This window comes from Monodon monoceros, unplaced genomic scaffold (assembly GCF_005190385.1).
Source record: "Monodon monoceros isolate NGI ecotype Baffin Bay Population unplaced genomic scaffold, NGI_Narwhal_1 Super_Scaffold_2, whole genome shotgun sequence".
Taxonomy (NCBI): Eukaryota; Metazoa; Chordata; class Mammalia; order Artiodactyla; family Monodontidae; genus Monodon; species Monodon monoceros.
The window spans coordinates 14693590-14715405 of NW_021703776.1; the positions used below are offsets into that span (position 1 = coordinate 14693590).

The window sequence follows — 21816 nt, forward strand, 5'->3', positions numbered from 1 at the left end:
CAGTTATTTCCACCATTTTGTCTTCCAGCTCACTTACTCGTTTTTCTGCCTCCGTTATTGATTTCCTCTAGTGTATTTTTCATTTCAGTTATTGTGCTGTTCATCTCTGTTTGTTTGTTCTTTAGTTCTGCTAGATCTTTCTTAAACATTTCTTGTATTTTCTCAGTCTGTGCCTCCATTCTATTTCTGAGATTCTGGATCATGTTTACTATCATTATCTGAATTCTTTTTCAGGTAGATTGCATATTTCCTCTTCATTTATTTGGTTTTGTAGGTTTTTACCTTCTTCATCTGTAACATAGTTTTTTGCCGTCTCGTTTTTTTCTTTTCATTTTTTGTACAAGTGGGATTGTGTTCCTGTCTTACTGGTTGTTTGGCCTGAGACTTCCAGCACTGGAGTTTATAGGCTGTAAGGTAGAGCTGTGTCTTGGTGCTGAGATGAGGACCTCTTGGAGACCTCACTCCGATGAATATTCCCTGGGGTCTGAGGTTCTTAGTGCAGTGGTTCGGACTCAGAGCTCCCACCACAAGAGCTTCGCCCTGACCGCCGGCTCGTAAGCCAAGATCCTGCAAGCTGCGCGGGGTGGCAAAAAAAAAAGGGGTGAACAATAACAAAGTAAACAATAATATTAGACTAGGAAACTAACAGCTATGTTAGAAAAAATATAAAAATAAAACTATAGATGAAAGAAAAAAGGAGGAGGTAAAAAGGTGAAAAAGGCCTTGGCTGTGGAGGGCAGGGCCTAAGCAAGGGCGAGGTTTGGGCGGTGTGTGGGACCTATGTTTAAGACCCACAGGGCTGGAAAAGGCCTGGGGTGGGGGGACATAGGGGGAGCTTAAGCTCAACAGAACAGAAGGGGCTTAGGTGTGCCTCCCGCCTGTGGTCTCAGAGGGCGGAGGACCCACCTGGGAGCCCAGCAGGCTTCCTGGGCTCGAGTGGACGGGGCAAACACCCTCTGCTCCTTTCCCTCTCCTCTGGTCCTGGAGGGCCCGTCCTGCCTACCTCTCCTGTTCTGTCCCAGCCTCCCTCCTGTGCCCCCAGGGCCAACCCGGCCTGGAGGGGACCACTGAGGGCGTAGGACCTCTGAGGGCAGACTTCCCCAGCCATTTGGGCAGGAGAAACGCTGGGCTTGCTCCACCCTGATCCAAGGCCCCGAGGGTCCCTCCAGGCACCCCTGAGGGGTGCCGTTCCTGGTCTGGCCTCCACTTCTCTTCCCGCCTCAGTCCCTCCACATCCTACTTGTTCGCTTGGGGGTTCTTCCCATCTCCTTGGGCGTTGGGTTCCCCCACCAGTGTCCGGCAGGTGCTCTAGTTGTGGGGAGATGCAAACTCTGCATCTTCCCACACCTCCAACTTCAAGAGTTGCTTTAAAACCTGCCTCAACGGTGAGATGAATTTTTGGCATTTTTTTTCTTTTTTTCTTTTTATTATCATTATGCCCTCATAGTTTTTCATAAATTGTGTTTCTGTAATCTTTCCCCACCTCCCTTTTTTCTAAATGCTGAATTTGTCTTAACTTTGACTAGTAGGAGTGCCTTCAAGCTGATTCATGTTTCTTTTAAAATTTTTTAAAAAACATTATATGTAGAAAATATAGGGCTTCCCTGGTGGCGCAGTGGTTAAGAATCGCCTGCCAATGCAGGGGACATGGTTTCGAGCCCTGGTCCAGGTAGATCCCACATGCTGCAGAGCAACTAAGCCCGTGTGCCACAACTACTGAGCCTGCGCTCTAGAGCCCGCGAGCCACGACTACTGAGCCCACGTGCCACAACTACTGAGCCCGCGTGCCACAACTACTGAAGGCTGCACGCCTAAAGTCCGCGCTCCGCAACAAGAGAAGCCATAGCAATGAGAAGCCCATGCACCGCAATGAAAAGTAGCCCCTGCTCGCTGCAACCAGAGAAAAACCCTTGCGCAGCAATAAAGACCCAACACAGCCAAAATAAAATAAATAAAAATTTGAAAGAAAAGAAAATATACATACTATAAGTATACAGCTCCATGAATTTTCAAAAATTGAACACATCTGTATAACAACCACCCAATTGGGAAACAGAATGTTGCCCATAGCACTCCAAAAACCCCTTTATGCCCCCTTCTAGTCATTAACTTTAAAAAGATTGACCAATTTTCTGGCAGTGTATGTTAGTTGTACCTCTTCCTGTGTGTTATATAAATGGAACGATACAACATGTGCTCTTTTATGTCTTATTTTTTTCCCCCACTCAACATGATGTTTGTGAGAACCTTCTATATTGATGGGTGTAGTTAAGGAGCATTCATTCTCATTGTGAAGTGTTCTATTGTATGAATATAGTGCAAGGTATTTATCCATTTTACTACTGATGGGCATTTGGATAGTTTCCAGTTTGGGAATATTTAGGAATAGTGCTTCTCAAATGTATCTTTTGGAAAACCTAAGTCTTCATTTCTTTGGGATATATAACAAGGAGTGGTAGTCCTGGTTATAGAGTATGCCTATTCTCATCCTTAGTGCATACTGCCAAATGTTTTTACAAAGTGCTTATACCAGTTGATACTTTCACCAGAACTGTATGAGCCTCGTGGTTGTGTTATTTCCTCTCCAGTGTTTTATATCATTATTTTTTTATTTTAGCCATTTTGTTAGATGTTTAGTGATGTTAAATTGTGGCTTTCATTTGTATTTCTCTGGTAACTATGCAGTTCAGCAACTTTCCAGTGTTTACTGGCCTTTTGTATACTGCCCTCATGAAGTGCCTATTCCAGGTCTTGCTCGTTTTTCTGTTGGGTTGACCAGCTTTTTCTTACTGATTTGTTGAATTTCTTTATATATTATGGATGTAAGTCTTTTTATATGTATTGTAACATATGTATATATTATATATATATATATATATATAAAATATATACATATACATGTCTGATAAATATATTCTCCCAGGCTGTGGGTTACCTTTTCACTCTTTCTAATCATTTTTGACAAGTAGATATTCTTTTTTTTTTTTTTTCCTGGGCGCATTGCATAGCATGCAGTATCTTGGTTCCCTGACTAGTGATGGAACCCATGCCCCCTGCAGTGGAAGCACGGAGTCTTAACCACTGGATTGCCAGGGAAGTCCCGATGAGTAGATATTCTTAATTTTAATATAGTCCAGTTTATAAATATTTTCCTTTATGGTTAGCACGTTGTGTCCTATTTAAGAAATCTTTGCCTGTTCTGAGATCATAAAGATATTATCCTGTGATGATCTGTATGTGTTGGTTAAAAATAATCTTACATCTTCACTCTTGATTTGACAAAAGCAACAAAATATCTTTTCTCTCAATATAGGAAAAAATTATTCCATATTTACTACGATTGAGACAAGTTAAGGATGAAACTCTTCAGGCTGCAGTTAGAGAAATTTTGGCCTTAATTGGCTACATGGATCCAGTGAAAGGAAGAGGAATCCGGATTCTCACAATTGATGGTGGAGGAACAAGGTAAGGCTAGAAAAATGATTTAAAAAAAATTTTTTTATCGAAGTATACTTGATTTGCAATGTTGCGTTAATTTCTGTTGAAGAGCAAAGTGATTCAGTTATACACATATTCTTTTTTATATATTCTTTTCCGTTATGGTTTATCAAAGATATTGAATATAGTTCTCTGTGCTATACAGTAGGACCTTGTTGTTTATCCATTTTATATATAATAGCTTACATCTGCCAACTCCAACCTCCCACTCCATCCTCCCCCAGCCCCCTCCCCCTTGGCAACTGCAAGACGGTTCTGTATGTTTGTGAGTCTGTTAGAAAAAATGATTTTTTAAAACTATAGATTCTAAATATTAAAAATAGAACTACCATATTATCCAACCATTTCACTTCTGGGTATTTATCCAGAGAAAACAGAACACTATTTGAAAAGATATATGTACCTCTAGTGTATTGCAGCATTATTTACAATAACCGAGATATAGAAACAATGTGTGTCCACTGATGGATGCATGGATAAATATGTGATGGATAAAGAATATGTGAGGGCTAAGTATACACACGCACACATATAGGTACTACACACACAGGAATAATACTCAGCTATAAAAAAGAATGAAATCTTGCCATTTGCAACAGCATGCATGGAACTTGAGGTTACTGTGCGTAGTTCCCGTTGTTTTTGGTGTCTGCCCCCAAGTGGCTAAGGTTGGTTCAGTGGCTTGTGTAGGCTTACTGGTGGAGGGGACTGGTGCCTGTGTTCTGCTGGATATGTCTGGGTCTTGTCTTTCTGGGCAGGACTGCGTCCGGTGGTGTTTTGGGGTGTCTGTGACCTTTTTTTGATTTTAGGCAGCCTCTCTGCTAATGGGTGGTGTTGTGTTCCTGTCTTGTAGTTGTTTGGCGTAGGGTGTCCAGCACTGTAGTTTGCTGGTTGTTACATGGAGGTGGGTCTTAGCATTGAGATGGAACTCTCTGGGAGAGCTTTCGCCATTTGATATTACATGGAGCTATGAGGTCTCCGGCAGACCAATGTCCTGAACTCGGCTGTCCCACCTCAGAGGCACAGGCCTGATACCTGGCCAGAGCACCAAGACCCTGTCAGTCACACGGATACTGTTGTCCTAAAACGAGCAGACTCTCAGTTATTTCTCCAGCTAAGATAGGTTTCTTCTGGATCAGAAGAGAATTACATTTCTGGATCTGTAACCATGAGGAGCCATGAGCAAATCCCCTTCCTCTGATTTTAATGTGACCTAGTATTTATATTTTAGTTTGGTCTTTTCAGACATTTTTGGTAGTTTAGGACAGTTTATCAACCATGATTCTCTTAAAATCTTGGCAGAGTTCTGTAATATTTGTTTTCTTTTATTGTATTTATCTTACCCATATGTATCAGTCAACTAGTAGTAAAGTGAGTGTTAGAAAAGGAGCCTATGGCAGTAGCCTCCTGACTCCCTACATCTTCTCACAGATGGCAAGCTCAGAAGGAGATAATTTCACCATTAGGCTCCCTCCTTACTAATCACAATCCATCCATGCTTCCTATTCGGTCTTAGTTCGTCTAGTTCCTTATTTGTTGGTCAGATGCTTTGGCTTCATTTCATGAACCTTTCCCCCTAAAATTTCTAGCTTGTGTTCCAGTTCCCTGCCATCTGTGCTCTTCCCTTAAGAGACAACAACTAGAAAAACAAAAATGTATTATTGAGTAGTAATCGGTTCTATGAAGAAGTGTAAAGCAAAGTAAAGGGATAGAGAGTAACAGTGCTGTTACTCTCTAAAGAGTGATCATGGCTATGAGTTTTTGAATAAATTACAGTTGAGAAGAGATCTGAAATAAGAACATGGAAGAACATTCAAATGTCTGTTTAGAGGGAGGGAGCTATATAGTGAAAAGGGATCTGTGATCAGTAAGTAATACTTGATTTCATAGAATAGGGGTTTTATTAGTCATATGGGGAGGAAATTAGAGTGAAGATATTTGGGAAGATCTAGAGGCTGGTTAGGATGAAGGTGGGGTTAGATCAGTGATTCTCCACTGGAGGTGATTTTGCCCTCTAGAGAATATTTGTCTGTCTGGAGACGTTTTTAGTTGTGACAATTGGGGGATTGCTACTTACATTTAGTGAGGAGAGTACAGTTGTGCTAAATATCCTCCAATGCCTAGGACAGTCCCTACAACAAAAGATTACCTGGCCCAAAATGCCCGTGGCGTTGCTGTTGGGAAACCTCAGTTTAGGGGACTGTGAGAAAGCAGCCAGAATGGGAAATTGGTATTGAAAGGAGTAAGGTAAGAAGGCTCGTGAGAAAAGAACCCATACCTTAACATTTCTTTTGTCTACGAGAGCCTGGTAGAGAGTTAAGCATGTAGAGTCAACCTAGCAATAATATTTATTTTTAAATTTGTCCTGAATTAATTTATAAATACTGCATTTGAAAATAGTTCCCTTCTGGATTATACAAGTGAAACTTGGGAGGAAAAAAAAAAAAGAAAAATACAAAGAAAAACAAGCCAAACGAAACAATCATAGCTCACAATTCCAAGGTTATTTTTACTATTTTGATTTATTTCTTCAAATATTTTTTTCTGTTTGAATATATACATGTGCATGTTTTATTTCCTTTTCATAAGATAATGGAGGGCACACTGTTAAATATGTTTTATCTAGCATGACCTTTAATTCTTCATGTCTCACGTTAAAAATACATTGAATTCACAGTGTATTGTCCTCATAAGCCATCTTTTCTTCTCTGACCGCTCTTCAAATCCACATTACTTCTGGCAATTAAAAAAAAAAATCTGCATCTTTCGTTTTCTATGAAAACGTCTTGACAATGTTTCCTAGTAACTTTGTGCTCGTAGTATCAAAGCACAATTTGACACTCTAAATTTTATTTTGTGGTGCCTAATACTGTGTTCTCTGCTCCACACCTCGTATTGGGATTAGAACTTTTCATTATGTCTGTATATCCCCCAGTATTAAGGATTTTCCAGCACCTCCTGCACCTCCTAGGCTGCTTCATCTTTCACATTCCATCATGAAGCTACTTGCTGCCTTTGGCAAGAGTCCAGAAATGAACAAAGTCAGCACATAAATGCATACATTCTTAGTGCAAAGCCTTGTTTTGAGGTAGTTGAAAGTTTTTAAAAATGAATAAATAAAAGAAAGCTTAAAAGTATGACTAGTAAAATACATGAAATGTATAGAAGCACAGGTAACCGACCACATTGCTAAGTGGAGAAACCCAGTACGTGGCACCCCAAAACTGGCGAGTGGAAGTTTGAAGGAATTTCCACAGTTGGAGTGTTTGATAAAATATTTTACGTTGCCATATCTTTGTTGTCTTATTTAAAGAGATACTAGTGTAAATTGAAAATGTGGTGCCATGACACAGGTTTTAATACCATTATTTAGGTATAGATTTTCAAAAGTGATCCAGAAACCTTTATTAGTTTTAACTGATGATAATTTATATTATTAGTTTTCATGTTAGCATATAAGCTAGGAAACCAAAGATTGTTTTATTCAATAGTTTAACTTTCCTTAAAACAAGAATTCTCATTTTTGCCTTTTATTTTTCCTACAGGGGTGTGGTTGCTCTTCAGACCCTACGAAAATTAGTTGAACTTACTCAGAAGCCAGTTCATCAACTCTTTGATTACATTTGTGGTGTAAGCACAGGTGATTGTTATTATCGTGTGGAAGTGGTGCATCCCAGCAGTGCATTAAGAAAAATAACATTAAGCACTCAAGTTTAAGATCCTGCTCATTTCCTGAAATGATGGATGTTAGTTTCATGTTTTGATGATGAATAGACCTTTGATTTGCTTAATGAACTTTTTAAAATGTTTATTGGGAATAAGTTAATATTCAGAAGTAGATTTTAGCGTGCTTTTCTAATATGGTTTAACTAAGCCACAGTGACAAGTATAAATTATGAATTATCACCTTATGGTATAGTCACCTGAAGGAAAGTAGCAAAGTGATAGGTGCTCAAATTGTGCTTGAACAAACAGAACATTAAGGATGGATAAGATTTTACTTTCTTTTGAAAGGTATCCCTCTGTGAGGAAATTGCTTCTTATATCCTTTTTTATCTGGTTGTTTGAAAGCAAACGGATAAATGTGAGAATCTATGTTTTTTAAAAGATTTGTAATATTGCTAGTTGATGTACATTTAAAATTCTAGTTTCATGCTTGTGTAGAAGAAATTGGCAACTTAGAATATGATAGCTTCTGAATAATTTTCTAGTTTTCACTGACTCACCAACAGATAAATTTTTATTTTGCTTTCTGTTTGTTTTGTTTTTCTGTTTCTTACATCAACTCTCTCACCCATGCATCACCCCCATCCTCCAGGGTGTACATGAAGCCTTCTCAGGGTACCTATAGCTATTGCTTACCTCCCAGGTAACACTCAAGGACTGTTAGCATTGCAGATCCCTGCTGTACATTTTACTATTTGGCCTGATAATTTCTCACTTTACATTAGTTTATCTTCATAGACTTTTCTATTTTTTCTCATTCTTTGGAATTATAATAGTAGACCTAAAGACTACCAGCAACAAAATCAAATGATTTCTCTACGTTATCTGTGTCAAGTATGACATATTCCCAAAGGGCACGTTAATTGATGCTCCATTATGAAAACTAAATGTGAGCAGTTGTAGGGATAATTCAGAAGTATAAGGAATCGGTGATTCCTGTGATGTTCCACTGAACAGTGATTCCTCAAGATGATAGCAGATTTGGAAAAGGTTGGGTTAAAGAAAGTTAAAGCAGGTTTCTTTACAGAGGGACTTCTGAGATCGTCTAGCATGTTAAAAAATGCCTTGTGACTCTCAGGATAGAAAAATAATATGTATATCCCCAATTGATATAACTATAGAAATTAAGAGAGAATTTCACAGTGCAAGTGTTCTTGGTATTTTTTCCTGAAGCTGTTACCCTGGCCATTTCTGTTAAATTTTGGAATGGTCCTAGCAATTTAAACCTTTAAACATATCTACAAGCTAACTTCTTGCTTTGGCACCATTGTTAATAGGTGGGTGCTCAATGAAGAGAATTTTAAACCAGAGATTCATCTACCGAGCACAGTATTTGTTTATGTAATATGTACGTTTCTGCACTTACCACAGTATATCTTTTCCATTGTGTCTTCTAGCTTACTTTAACCTTAACTTATAATATAGTGCTTATAATTTTCCTTTTTTTTAACCATTTTGTATATTCTAATGTAGAAATTTTGTTTGCACATTTAGTGTTTGTTTTGGCTGCGTTGGGTCTTAGTTGCAACCCATGGGATCTTAGTTGCGGCATGCAGGCTCTTCATTGTGGCATGCGGGCTTCTCTCTAGTTGTGGTGTGCAGGCTCAGTAGCTGCAGTGTGCAGGCTCTCTAGTTGTGGCGCACAGGCTCTAGAGCACACAGGCTTAGTTGGCCCTTAACGTGTGGGATCTTTGTTCCCTGACCAGGGATCAAACGCACGTCCCCTACATTGGAAGGTGGATTCTTAACCACTGGACCACCAGGGAAGTCCCTACACATTTAGTTTTTATAAAGTTAGAAATATATATTTAGTTTAAGGGTAATGTCCTTAACCATTCAGTAAAATTCAGTTTTTTAATATGTGTTCATCTTTATAGTAGCTCTTCTTAAAAGCAACTTAATTTTTTTTTTGGCAAGTTATTTCTTGTGTTAATTAAACATTTTCTGCAAATTGATAAGTGACAATTTCTATCATATAGTTATGCCATACAATGTATTTTAAAACAAGCTGACTTATCTTTTACTAGACTAAGAATAATAAAATACATAAAATATTTTAAATACATTATAATAGTGATTTCCTGCTTTTTACTTTGTTCATTATCTTAATGTAAGCAGTGATACTCTACAGGTCTTCGCCCTTCCCTGTCACTTAAAGCGTTCTTTTCCCCTTTTCCTCCTTAGTTCAGGGATATGCCAGTTAGGTACACTAGGTGGCAGTGTGTCCTATCAAGTGCAGCTAGGGTATGCAGTCAGCTGTTTAAAAAGACATCCCAGAGACCTAATTTCTTTATTTATTACATTGGTTCCCAGGACCAACCTGAAGGAGTAATCATTTTAATGAATTGGTAAGTTGTCAAATATACTGTATTCTCTGACTAAAACTAAGGAATTTATTAATTCTTAGTTATATATTATTTAATTTAATGCAAAACAACACATTTTTATATATTTTTAAATTATCATCATCATCAGTGGTTAGTATTTATTGAATCCTCATTGAGGCCTGGTAATGCCTTTTACATGTGTTATCCCAGTGTTATAAAAACATGTACATTTTAGTTACTGTTATTATCCTTATTTTATAGATGAAGAAAATTGGGGCTCTGGGAGGTTAAGTAGTTTGTCTCAGGTGACACAGTTAAAAAGTATCAAAGCTAGAATTTTAACCAAGTCTGTGACTCAGGAGATCTTATAAGTACTATAATGGCAGGGCTGATAAAAACTAAGGATTCTTTCTTTCAGGTGCTATATTAGCATTCATGTTGGGATTGTTTCATATGCCCCTGGATGAATGTGAGGAACTTTATCGAAAACTGGGATCAGATGTGTTTTCACAAAATGTCATTGTTGGAACAGTCAAAATGAGTTGGAGCCATGCATTTTATGACAGTCAAACATGGGAAAACATTCTTAAGTAAGTTGTACTTACTCTTTTTTTAATTTTTTGAGATTAATTTGTGCTTTTATTTGCCAGTATAACTACAGTAGCCTGCAAATTTTTTTAATCTAAAAAGTAGATTTTACATCACAATCCAACAGACACACATATAATATGTATACATATATAAAAATAAAACAAAACTTTTGCCAAAAGTGTCTACCCCAAGTGTTAATTCTAAGACTTTTTTTTTAACCAAGGCTGAACTGCACTGACACATCACAATCACCAAAGTCCCTAGTTCATCTTAGGGTTCACTTTATAAAATGAATAGTGTTGCACGTTCTGTGGCTTTGGACAAAAGTATGATGACATAAAATCATTATAATGTCATACAAAGTATTTTCACTGCTCATAAAGACTTCTGTACTATATGTATTCATCTCCCCTCTCCCCCCAAACTCCTGGCAACCATTGATCTTTTTATTGTCTCCATTGTTTTGCCTTTTCCAGAATGGCATATAGTTGGAATCTGTTTTTCTTTTTTCCTTGAAGAGAGGGGTTCAAAGCCTTTATGCCTATAAGACCACTCATGGGTCACACACACATGGACCAGACAGGCTCTAGGTGGCAAACTCCCCCACTGAATACTGTGGCTTTCCTTCCAGTACTGAGCCCTGTCCCACTGGTCCTGCCCAGCAGCCACGTGGAGGTGCACGGGGACACGTGTTGGGTATTTGTTCATAGGAAGGCCACAAGTTTTGTGCCCTTTGTCACAATGAACCCAGATTCCTGTCGGGTGTGTTGTAAACAAAGAAGCCATTTCTTCATACCCCCTGCTCTGAGCATAGCCCATGTACTTATTCTTTTTTAAAATGTCTTGATTTATATTTGAACAATGCAGAAAAATATAAAGAAGAATACTAAATTATTGATCTCACTAATTAAAGATAACTACTGTTTTGGTGAATTGTATTCTTTTCACTATTTTCTTGGGTTCACGTGTTTGAGATTTGCATGTAAAAGTTGCAATTGTCTTTTAAAAAATTGAGACCATATTGTATATAGGACATGTTTGCACCTGTTGTTTTTCCTTAACATACATTTGGCCCTAGGTATCCGTGAGGGATTGGTGCCAGGACCTCCGAGAGTACCAAAATCCACAGGTGTTTAAGGGCCTTATTTAAAATGATGTAGTAGTATTAGTCTTTCTCAAGTCATTAACAAATATTCTTCTAAAAGATTTAATAATTTTTAAACATTTTCTTCCAAAATATTACAAAGCTGTTATACTCATTTTCTAAAAATATAAGCATAAAATAGAAACTTAAAATCACCCACAGTCTTTAGAGCTGTAGACTTTGCAGTATGTTTTCTTCTAATTTTTTTTCCTAGACTATGTACATTTTCATATATGTTTCATATGGTGGAAATTATATTGTAGTTATAATTTTCTACCTTTTCCCCTTTTTCAACTTTATGATAATTTCTTGACAAATTTTTAAAAGACTGCACTGCATTCTGCAGTGCCATATTTTCTTAATCGCTTATATTTGGGACATTTATGTTATTTCTGGTTTTTTGTGATCCTGAACAATGCTATGGTAGGAAAATTTACATTTCTGCCCACACTTCAGAATGTATCAGTAGGTCAGTTTATAAGAAACATAATTATTAGGTCAATGTTGATGGCTTTTAAAAATAATCATTATATAGGAAATAGAGAATATATAAAGAAAACAGTGAAAATAGCTTATAATCCTACCAAGAACAAAAGCACTATTAACATGGTGATGTACGTTTTTCTGGAATTTCTTGGAGATAAATAAGTATATGTGTATGTGAGGTTGTAAATGTGTGTTTGTATTCATCCCCTTCACAAAATTGGGATGATAATGCACCTGTAGTTTTGTATCTTGCATTTTCACTTAGCATTTTATTGTGATTGGTTTCCTATGTTCTTAAATATTTTTTGAGATAATTTTTTTTTAAATTTCTTTGGTTGCGCCGGGTCTTAGTTGTGGCAGGTGGGCTCCTTAGTTGCGGCAGGCAGGCTCCTTAGTTGCAGCTCTCTGGCTCCTTTACTCACAGCACGTGGGCTCCTTAGTTGCAGCAGATGGGCTCCTTAGTTGTGGCATGCAAACTCTTAGTTGCAGCATGCATGTCGTATCTAGTTCCCTGACCAGGGATCAAACCTGGGCCCCCTGCATTGGGAGCACGGAGTCTTAACCACTGCACCACGAGGGAAGTCCCTTGAGACGTGTTTTAATGGTTGTTCGCTATCCATTTTATGGATGTACTGTTTTTTATTTAACAAATTCCCTAGTGGGAAAAGAGGATATTTCAGATATTTTTCTCATTCAAAGTAAAGTTTAGGTGGATATCTTACATCTCTACTTAAGTCTCTGGTTATATATTTAAGGTAAACTTCTTGAGTGAAATTTTGGGTCAGAAAGTATACATGTTTTAAGAAATCATTTTTTAGATAGATAGATAGATGTATATACCTGAATTGTTCTTCCACACAGTTGTCCCAGCTGACCCACCAACATCAGTTTGTGTTTCCATTTCATGAAATACTTATGAACACCAAACATTTTAATTTTTAGAACTTTTTCAGTTTGAGATATTTTAAAACTGGTGTTTACAAGTTTGCATCACTTTGGTTATTGATGAGTTTAAACATTTTTTGTTTTTTTATTTATTTCCTCTTCGTGTGTGTATTTCAAGAGCATAATATTTGCTCATTTTCCTACCGGGGCATTGCTCACTGTATTATAAATGTATTAACCGTTTGTTGATATATTGAAAACGTGCTTTTTAGTTAAAAACATTTTTTTAATGTGGAGGAGTTTGAAGTCTTCATTTGTCAGATCTTTTCCTTTAATTTTGAACTTTGCTTTAATATTTAGAAAGTCTTTTCTACCTTGAAATCAGGTAAATCTTTATATTATTTTCTAGTCCTAAGGCCTAATTAAGTTTTTTTTTTAGGTCATGATTAAGTCTCATGATTCTGTGGTTTGACTGCACATTTCTTCTGGTCTTGTATAAACTCACTCATGGTTACTGGCAGCCAGCAGGCAGCTCAGCTGAGATGGCTGGGACAGCTAGCTGGTCTCTCTTGTCCTGGGCTTCATCCCATCATGGTGGTCTCAGAGTTCCAGTTAGGGCCAGCCTCAGTGCATGACGACTTAACCAAGCCTCAGTTTAGTGGCATATTTGCTGATGTCCCATTGACCAAAGCCACTCAAACCCAGGGTCTGTGTGGAAAGGGACTGTATACAAGGGTATGGAAATCAGCAAGTGTGATTCAGTGGGGGCCTTGTTGTTATGCTTTACCATGCCCACTCCCTGGCCTTTATTGTCATTTTTTTTCTTTCATTGTTTATTGAGAACATTTTTATATTTTTTCCTGTGGTAATGATTTTGTGTTATTATAGGGATGCTTTTTTTTTGATGATTATAGTAGCTTTATTCTTTTTTTTTGAATTTTATTTTATTTTTTTTAGACAGCATCCATTTTATACAGTCATCCATTTTATACAGATCAGTGTATACATGTCAATTCCAATCGCCCAATTGATCACACCACCACCACCACCACCCGCCCTGCCACTTTCCCCCCTTGGTGTCCATACATTTGTTCTCTACATCTGTGTCTCAATTTCTGCCCTGCACACCAGTTCATCTGTACCATTTTTCTAGGTTCCACATACATGCGTTAATATACAATATTTGTTTTACTCTTTATGACTTACTTCACTCTGTATGACAGTCTCTATGTCTATCCATGTCTCTACAAATGACCAAACTTCATTCCTTTTTATGGCTGAGTAATATTCCATTGTATATATGTACCACATCTTCTTTATCCATTCGTCTGTCGATGGGCATTTAGGTTGCTTCCGTGTCCTGGCTATTGTAAATAGTGCTGCAGTAAACATTCGGGTGCATGTACCTTTTTGAATTATGGTTTTCTCTGGGTTTATGCCCACTAATGGGATTGCTGCATCATATGGTAATTCTATTTTTAGTTTTTCAAGGAACCTCCATACTGTTCTCCATAGTGGCTGTATCAATTTATATTCCCCAAAACAGTGCAAGAGGGTTCCCTTTTCTCCAGACCCTCTCCAGCATTTTCTTTTAATAGATTTTCTGATGATGCCCATTCTAACTGGTGTGAGGTGATATCTCATTGTAGTTTTGATTTGCATTTCTCTAATAATTAGTGATGTTGAGCAGCTTTTCATGTGCTTCTTGGATATCTGTATGTCTTCTTTGGTGAAATGTCTATTTAGGTCTTCTGCCCATTTTTGGATTGGGTTGTTTGTTTCTTTAATATTGAGCTGCATGAGCTGTTCATATATTTTGGAGATTAATCCTTTGTCCGTTGATTTGTTTGCAAATATTTTCTCCCATTCTGAGGGTTGTCTTTTCGTTTTGTTTGTAGTTTCCTTTGCTGTGCAAAAGCTTTGAAGTTTCATTAGGTCCCATTTGTTTATTTTTGTTTTTATTTCCATTACTCTAGGAGGTGGATCCAAAAAGATCTTGCTGTGATTTATGTCAGAGAGTGTTCTGCCTATGTTTTCCTCTAAGAGTTTTATAGTGTCCAGTCTTACATTTAAGTCTCTAATCCATTTTGAGTTTATTTTTGTGTGGTGTTAGGGAGTGTTCTAATTTCATTCTTTTACATGTAGCTCTCCAGTTTTCCTAGCACCACTTATTAAAGACACTGTCTTTTCTCCATTGTATATCCTTGCCTCCTTTGTCTTAGATTAGTTGACCATAGGTGCATGGGTTTATCTCTGGGCTTTCTATCCTCTTCCAGTGACCTGCATTTCTGTTTTTGTGCCAGTACAATATTGTCTTGATCACTGTAGCTTTGTATTATAGTCTGAAGTCAGGGAGTCTCATTCCTTCAGCTCCGTTTTTTTCCCTCAAGACCGCTTTGTGTATTCATGGTCTTTTGTGTCTCCATACACATTTTAAGATTTTTTGTTCTAGTTCTGTAAAAAAATGCCATTGGTAATTTGATAGGGATTGCATTGAATCTGTAGATTGCTTTGGGTAGTATAGTCATTTTCACAATATTGATTCTTCCAATCCAAGAACATGGTATATCTCTCCATCTGTTTGTATCATCTTTAATTTGTTTCATCAGTGTCTTATAGTTTTCTGCATACAGGTCTTTTACCTCCTTAGGTAGGTTTATTCCTAGGTATTTTATTCTTTTTTTTGCAATGGTAAATGGGAGTGTTTCCTCAATTTCTCTTTCAGACTTTTTGTGATTAGTGTGTAGGAATGCAGGAGATTTCTGTGCATTAATTTTGTATCCTGCAACGTTACCAAATTCGTTGATTAGCTCTAGTAGTTTTCTGGTGGCATCTTTAGGATTCTCTGTATAGTATCATGTCATCTGCAAACAGTGACAGTGTTACTTCTTTTCCAATTTGTATTCCTTTTGTTTCTTTTTCTTCTCTGATTGCTTTGGCTAGGACTTCCAAAACTATGTTGAATAATAGTGGCGAGAGTGGACATCCTTGTCTTGTTCCTGATCTTAGAGGAAATGCTTTCAGTTTTTCACCATTGAGAATGATGTTTGCTGTGGGTTTGTTGTATACGGCCTTTATTATGTTGAGGCAGTTTCCCTCTATGCCCATTTTCTGGAGAGTTTTTATTGTAAACGGGTGTTGAATTTTGTCAGAAGCTTTTTCTGCGTCTGTTGAGATGATCATGTGGTTTTGGTTCTTCATTTTGTTAATACGGTGTATCCCATCGATTGATTTGCGTATATTGAAGAATCCTTGCATCCCTGGGATAAATCCTAATTGATCATGGTGTATGATCCTTTTAATGTGTTGTTGGATTCTGTTTGCTAGTGTTTTGTTCAGGATTTTTGCATCTATATTCATCAGTGATACTGGTCTGTAATTTCCTTTTTTTGTAGTATCTTTGTCTGGTTTTGGTATCAGGGTGATGGTGGTCGCAGAGTGAGTTTGGCAGTGTTCCCTCCCCTGCAATTTTTTGGAAGAGTTTGAGAAGAATGGGTGTTAGCACTTCTCTAAATGTTTGACAGAATTCACCTGTGAAGCCATCTGGTCCTGGACTTTTGTTTGTTGGAAGATTTTTAATCACAGTTTCAATTTCATTACTTGTGATTGGTCTTAATATTTTCTGGTTTTTTCCTGATTCAGTCTTGGAAGGTTATACCTTTCTAAGAATTTGTCCATTTCTTCCAGGTTGTCCATTTTATTGGCATAGAGTTGCTTGTAGTAGTCTCTCAGGATGCTTTGTATTTCTGCTGTGTCTGTTGTAACTTCCCCTTTTTCATTTTATTGATTTGAGTCCTCTGCCTCTTTTTCTTGATGAGTCTGGCTAATGGTTTATCAATTTTGTTTATCTTCTCAAAGAACCAGCTTTTAGTTTTATTGACCTTTGCTATTGTTTTATTTGTTTCTATTTCATTTACTTCTGCTCTGATCTTTATGATTTCTTTTCTTCTACTAACTTTGGGTTTTGTTTGTTCTTCTTTCTCTAGTTCCTTTAGGTATAAGATTAGATTGTTTATTTGAGATTTTTCTTGCTTCTTGAGGTAGGCTGGTATTGCTCTAAACTTCCCTCTTAGAAGTGCTTTTGCTGCATTCCATAGGTTTTGGATTGTCGTGTGTTCGTTGTAATTTGTCTCTAGGTATTTTTTTATTTCCTCTTTGATTTCTTCAGTGATCTCTTGGCTATTTAGTAACATATTGTTTAGCCTCCATGTGTTTGTTTCTTTACACTTTTTTCCCCGTAATTGATTTCTAATTTCATAGTGTTGTGGTCAGAAAAGATGCTTGATATGATTTCAGTTTTCTTACATTTACTGAGGCTTGATTTGTGACCCAAGTTGTGATCTGTCCTGGAGATTGTTCCATGTGCACTTGAGAAGAAAGTGTAATCTGCGGTTTTGTTTGGAATGTCCTATAAATATCAATTAAATCTATCTGGTCTATTGTGTCATTTAAAGCTTGTGTTTCCTTATTAATTTTCTGTTTGGATGATCTGTCCATTGGTGTAAGTAGGGTGTTAAAGTCCCCCACTATTATTGTGTTGCTGTCGATTTCCTCTTTTATAGCCGTTTGCAGTTGCCTTATGTATTGAGGTGCTCCTATGTTGGCTACATATATATTTATAATTGTTATATCTTCTTCTTGGATTGATCCCTTGATCATTATGTAGTGTCCTTCCTTGTCTCTTGTAACATTCTTTATTTTAAAGCCTATTTTATCTGATATGAGTATTGCTACTCCAATTTCTTTTTATTTTCATTTGCATGGAATATCTTTTTCTATCCCCTCACTTTCAGTCTGTATGTGTCCCTAGGTCTTAAGTGGGTCTCTTATAGACAGAATGTAGATGGGTCTTGTTTTTGTATCCATTGAGGAAGCCTGTGTCTTTTGGTTGGAGCATTTAATCCATTCACGTTTAAGGTAATTATTGATATGTATGTTCCTATTACCGTTTCCTTAATTGTTTTGAGTATGTTTTTGTAGGTCCTTTTCTTCGCTCGTGTTTTCCACTTAGAGAAGTTCCTTTAGCATTTGTTGTAGAGCTGGTTTGGTGGTACTGAATTTTCGTAGCCTTTGCTTGTCTGTAAAGCTTTTGATTTCTGCACTGAATCTGAATGAGACCCTTGCTGGTTAGAGTAATCTTGGTTGTAGGTTCTTCTCTTTCATCGCTTTAAATATATCATGCCACTCCCTTCTGGCTTGTAGAGTTTCTGCTGAGAAATCAGCTGTTTACCTTATGGGAGTTCTCTTATGTGTTCTTTGTCGTTTTTCCCTTGCTGCTTTTAGTAATTTTTCTTTGTCCTTAGTTTTTGCCAATTTGATTACTATGTGTGTTTCAGCATGTTTCTCCTTGGGTTTAGCCTGTATGGGACTCTCTGTGCTTCCTGGACTTGGGTGGCTCTTTCCTTTCCCATGTTAGGGAAGTTGTCGACTATAATCTCTTCAAATATTTTCTCGGGTCCTTTCTCTCTCTCTTCTCCTTCTGGGACCCCTATAATGCGAATGTTGTTGTGTTTAATGTTGTCCCAGAGGTCTCTTATGCTGTCTTCATTTCTTTTCATTCTTTTTCTTTATCCTGTTCTGCAGCAGTAAATTCCACGATTCAGTCTTCCTGGTCACTTCTCCATTCTTCTGCCTCAGTTATTTTGCTATTGATTCCCTCTAGTGTATTTTTCATTTCAGTTATTGTATTGTTCATCTCTGTTTGTTTGTTCTTTAATTCTTCTAGGTCTTTGTTAAACATTTCTTGCATCTTCTCAATCTTTGCCTCCATTCTTTTTCCGAGGTCCTGGATCATCTTCACTATTGTTATTCTGAATTCTTTTTCTGGGAGGTTGCCTATCTCCACTTCATTTAGTTGTTTTTCTGGGGTTTTATCTTGTTCCTTCATCTGGTACATAGCCCTCTGGCTTTTTATCTTGTCTGTCTTTCTGTGAATGTGGTTTTTGTTCCACAGGCTGCAGGATTGTAGTTCTTCTTGCCCTCTGCCCTCTGGTGGATGAGGCTTTCTAAGAGGCTTGTGCATGTTTCGTGATGGGAGGGACTGGTGGTGGGTAGAGCTGGCTGTTGCTCTGGTGGGCAGAGCTCAGTAAAACTGTAATCTGCTTGTCTCATGATGGGTGGGGCTGGGTTCCCTCCCTATTGGTTGTTTGGCCTGGGGGGACCCAACACTGGAGCCTGTCCAGGCTCTTTGGTGGGGCTAATGGCGGACTCTGGGAGGGCTCACTCCAAGGAGTACTTCCCAGAACTTCTGCTGCCAGTGTCCTTGTCCCCATAGTGAGCGACAGCCACCCCCTGCCTTGGCAGGAGACTCTCCAACACTAGCAGGTAGGTCTGGTTCAGTCTCCCCTGGGGTCACTGCTCCTTCCCCTGGGTCCCGATGTGCACCCTACTTTGTGTGTGCCCTCCAAGAGTGGAGTCTCTGTTTCCCCCAGTCCTGTCAAAGTCCTGCAGTCAAATCCCACTAGCCTTCAAAGTCTGATTCTCTGGGAATTCTTCCTCCCATTGATGGACCCTCAGGTTGGGAAGCCTGATGTGGGGCTCAGAACCTTCACTCCAGTAGGTGGACTTCTGTGGTATAAGTGTTCTCCAGTCTGTGAGTCACCCACCCAGCAGTTACGGGATTTGATTTTGCTGTGATTGTGCCCCTCGTACTGTCTCATTGTAGCTTCTCCTTTGTCTTTGGATAGGGGGTATCTTTTTTGGTGAGTTCCAGCGTCTTCCTGTCGATGATTGTTCAGCAGTTACTTGTGATTCTGGTGCTCTCACAAGAGGGAGTAGGGATGCTATTTTTAATTATAGCATCAGTAGAATCTGGGAATTTTGAGAATTTTTTTTTTTATTTTGACATCTCTCTAAAGTGACCAATTAATGTTTGTGATTTTCTCTTCCCATTTATATTCATAACAATTCACTAAAGCATTTTAGCTTTTTATAAAATCAAGGTTTAAACAAAAAATAAATGTGAACTTTGCTTTAAGTGTGAAAGCAGCATGCTCCTAGTATCTCTGTCCCAATTTTACAGCAAGATTTCTATGAAAAGATAAAGTGAAAAGACCCTTAGGAGAATAAAATTGCATTGGTCTTCATTCCAAGGAAACACACAGATCAGGTTGGGAAAGACAAAGATCTTGTCTGTTTTAGAAAGCATTTTACATTGTATTTATAACAGATAATAATGGGTAGATTACTACCTAATTTGTAAATATGTGAAATTCAGTAATATTCTATTTGTGAAACATGAGTGTCACTTGAAAAAATGTCATTAGAAAAATGTATTTCCTTACTGAGGCAGATGGGTCAAAAAACATAGTCTTTGTATTCAGTACAGGGGGAAAATACATAATTTTTAAGTCTGCACTGAAATAAAATTACCTTATAATGGAGTTGTGAAAATTGCTACCCACGGACAATTTCTATTATGTTGCAGTAATTCAAATGTCAACTCAGATGATTTAAAAAGCATTTTTGGGGGGTGGCATAGGCTCTATATTGCTAAAGCAGGTTTGAAGTCTGAGTGTCCTGATCTGGTTTTTAGACTGTTCTGCAACTAGTCTGCCATACTTCTGCAGGCTTATCTCAACACAGCTCCTTTATCCTGTCAGGAGGACACTGAAAACATCAAGTTGTTCTGCCTCTGTGCCTTTACTCTGGATATGTCCTGGTTTTTAATGTGTTTTCTTGCCATCGTTGGTGTCCTTCTTAAGCTGCACCTCTGTGCATCTTTTCCAGATACTGCGGCCTGTATTGATTGCCCCCCTCAGAATTGTACATACTTGCAGTTTGAATCAGAGGTTAATGGAAAGCTATATATTGTTTTATGTGCATTAGTCGGATTATAAGCTTCCTAGAGGAGATTCTTACACTACTTTTATGTCCTGCATGGCTTTGACAAGCCATGAGCCAACAGTAATTGCATAGTGTATGTTCACTGATGTTGGGAAATAAAATTGATATACTTTAATTCTTATCCTTTAATAAAGGGATAGAATGGGATCTTCACTAATGATTGAAACAGCAAGAAACCCCATGTGCCCTAAGGTAAGTATAGAGTCTCCTAAATATAACACGTAATTGGAATTGAAGGTCAGGTGAACGGATTTATTATGAAGGAAGCTCTTTTAGTAGATTTTATTGATTCCTTATATATTGGCTCATTCCGTGAAGGTACAGAATGTGATCATTGGACCTTTTCTATATCAAGTAAAAGTATAACGAAAGTTTAAGAACATGGAAGACTGGGACTAAAGATAAAGAATTATTTTATTATAGGGTTAATCAAATCTAGGTATTTAAGGAAAATTGTGGCATTTCCTCCCAGATTTTTTTAAAGAAACTTTATGTGCCTCTTAGATAAATATTAAATTAACATACAAATGGAATCCCAGTTTTTTAAATGTTAATGTCACTAGAATCAGTCTCAGTTCGGCTTCTCCTTTTATTTACTTTGTTTGAAACCCAGTGACCTGAGTATTGCTTGAGTTTTGTGTTCTTTAATAAAATTCATTATTTGATTAAGGAATAAGGGTTTATGTACGCAGAAATCCCATGCAGGTTGTGTTTATTCTTGGATGACAAGCTGTAACCAGAAAAAATCAAATACAGCTCCCTCTATTGCTCTTTCACTCTTGCTTACACATATTTTTATTCATTCTTTAGATATTAATTATGTTACCCCATGTGCCAGCATAATGCTAGGGACTTTGGATACGTTAGTGAGTGAACGCAGACATGGAGTTTACGGTCCAGTAGGGCAAAGTAAGCATTAATCGAATGATCACACAAATGAGATACAGTTTTCCCAAGATAAGTGCTATGGAGCACAAAAACAGTTCTCTGAAAGCATGTATTTACAGAGACGTGAGGGAGACTGCTCTAAGGAAATGGGCTTTGCGGTCTTAGTGTGAAGGCTGATGAGTGTTCCTGGCAAAGGGAACCGTGTGTACAGAAGGAGCCATGGAGAAATGCAGGCCCTGAAAGAGTTCTTGAAGGCTGGAGCCTAAGGATCCTAGGGCAGCGTGTGCAGTGAGGCTGGAGGGGTAGCTCCATCAGACCACGCGAGGCCATGATAATGAAATGCACTAGCTCATTGGAGAGGACCCTAAGATGCACACTACACCTCTTGTTTATTCTCTTGTATCTTCAGGGCTTCTTGTTTATTTG

General features: G+C 37.9%; 1 protein-coding gene and 1 non-coding gene across 5 annotated transcripts in view; one reads left to right on the forward strand and one right to left on the reverse strand.

Moving 5' to 3' along the window:
* PNPLA8 (patatin like phospholipase domain containing 8) overlaps positions 1 to 21816 on the forward strand; it is a 134960-nt gene that overhangs the window by 96716 nt on the left and 16428 nt on the right. For all 4 annotated transcript variants that reach the window (XM_029234141.1, XM_029234142.1, XM_029234144.1 and 1 more), the window contains exons 4-7: positions 3314 to 3465; positions 7044 to 7138; positions 9970 to 10141; positions 20637 to 20694. In XM_029234141.1, the coding sequence (XP_029089974.1) occupies positions 3314 to 3465; positions 7044 to 7138; positions 9970 to 10141; positions 20637 to 20694 (477 nt within the window). The remainder of the gene's footprint in view (positions 1 to 3313; positions 3466 to 7043; positions 7139 to 9969; positions 10142 to 20636; positions 20695 to 21816) is intronic.
* On the reverse strand, positions 10830 to 10959 carry LOC114902144. Its single transcript, XR_003795376.1, has one exon. It is a non-coding gene; the product is annotated as a small nucleolar RNA SNORA11 (small nucleolar RNA).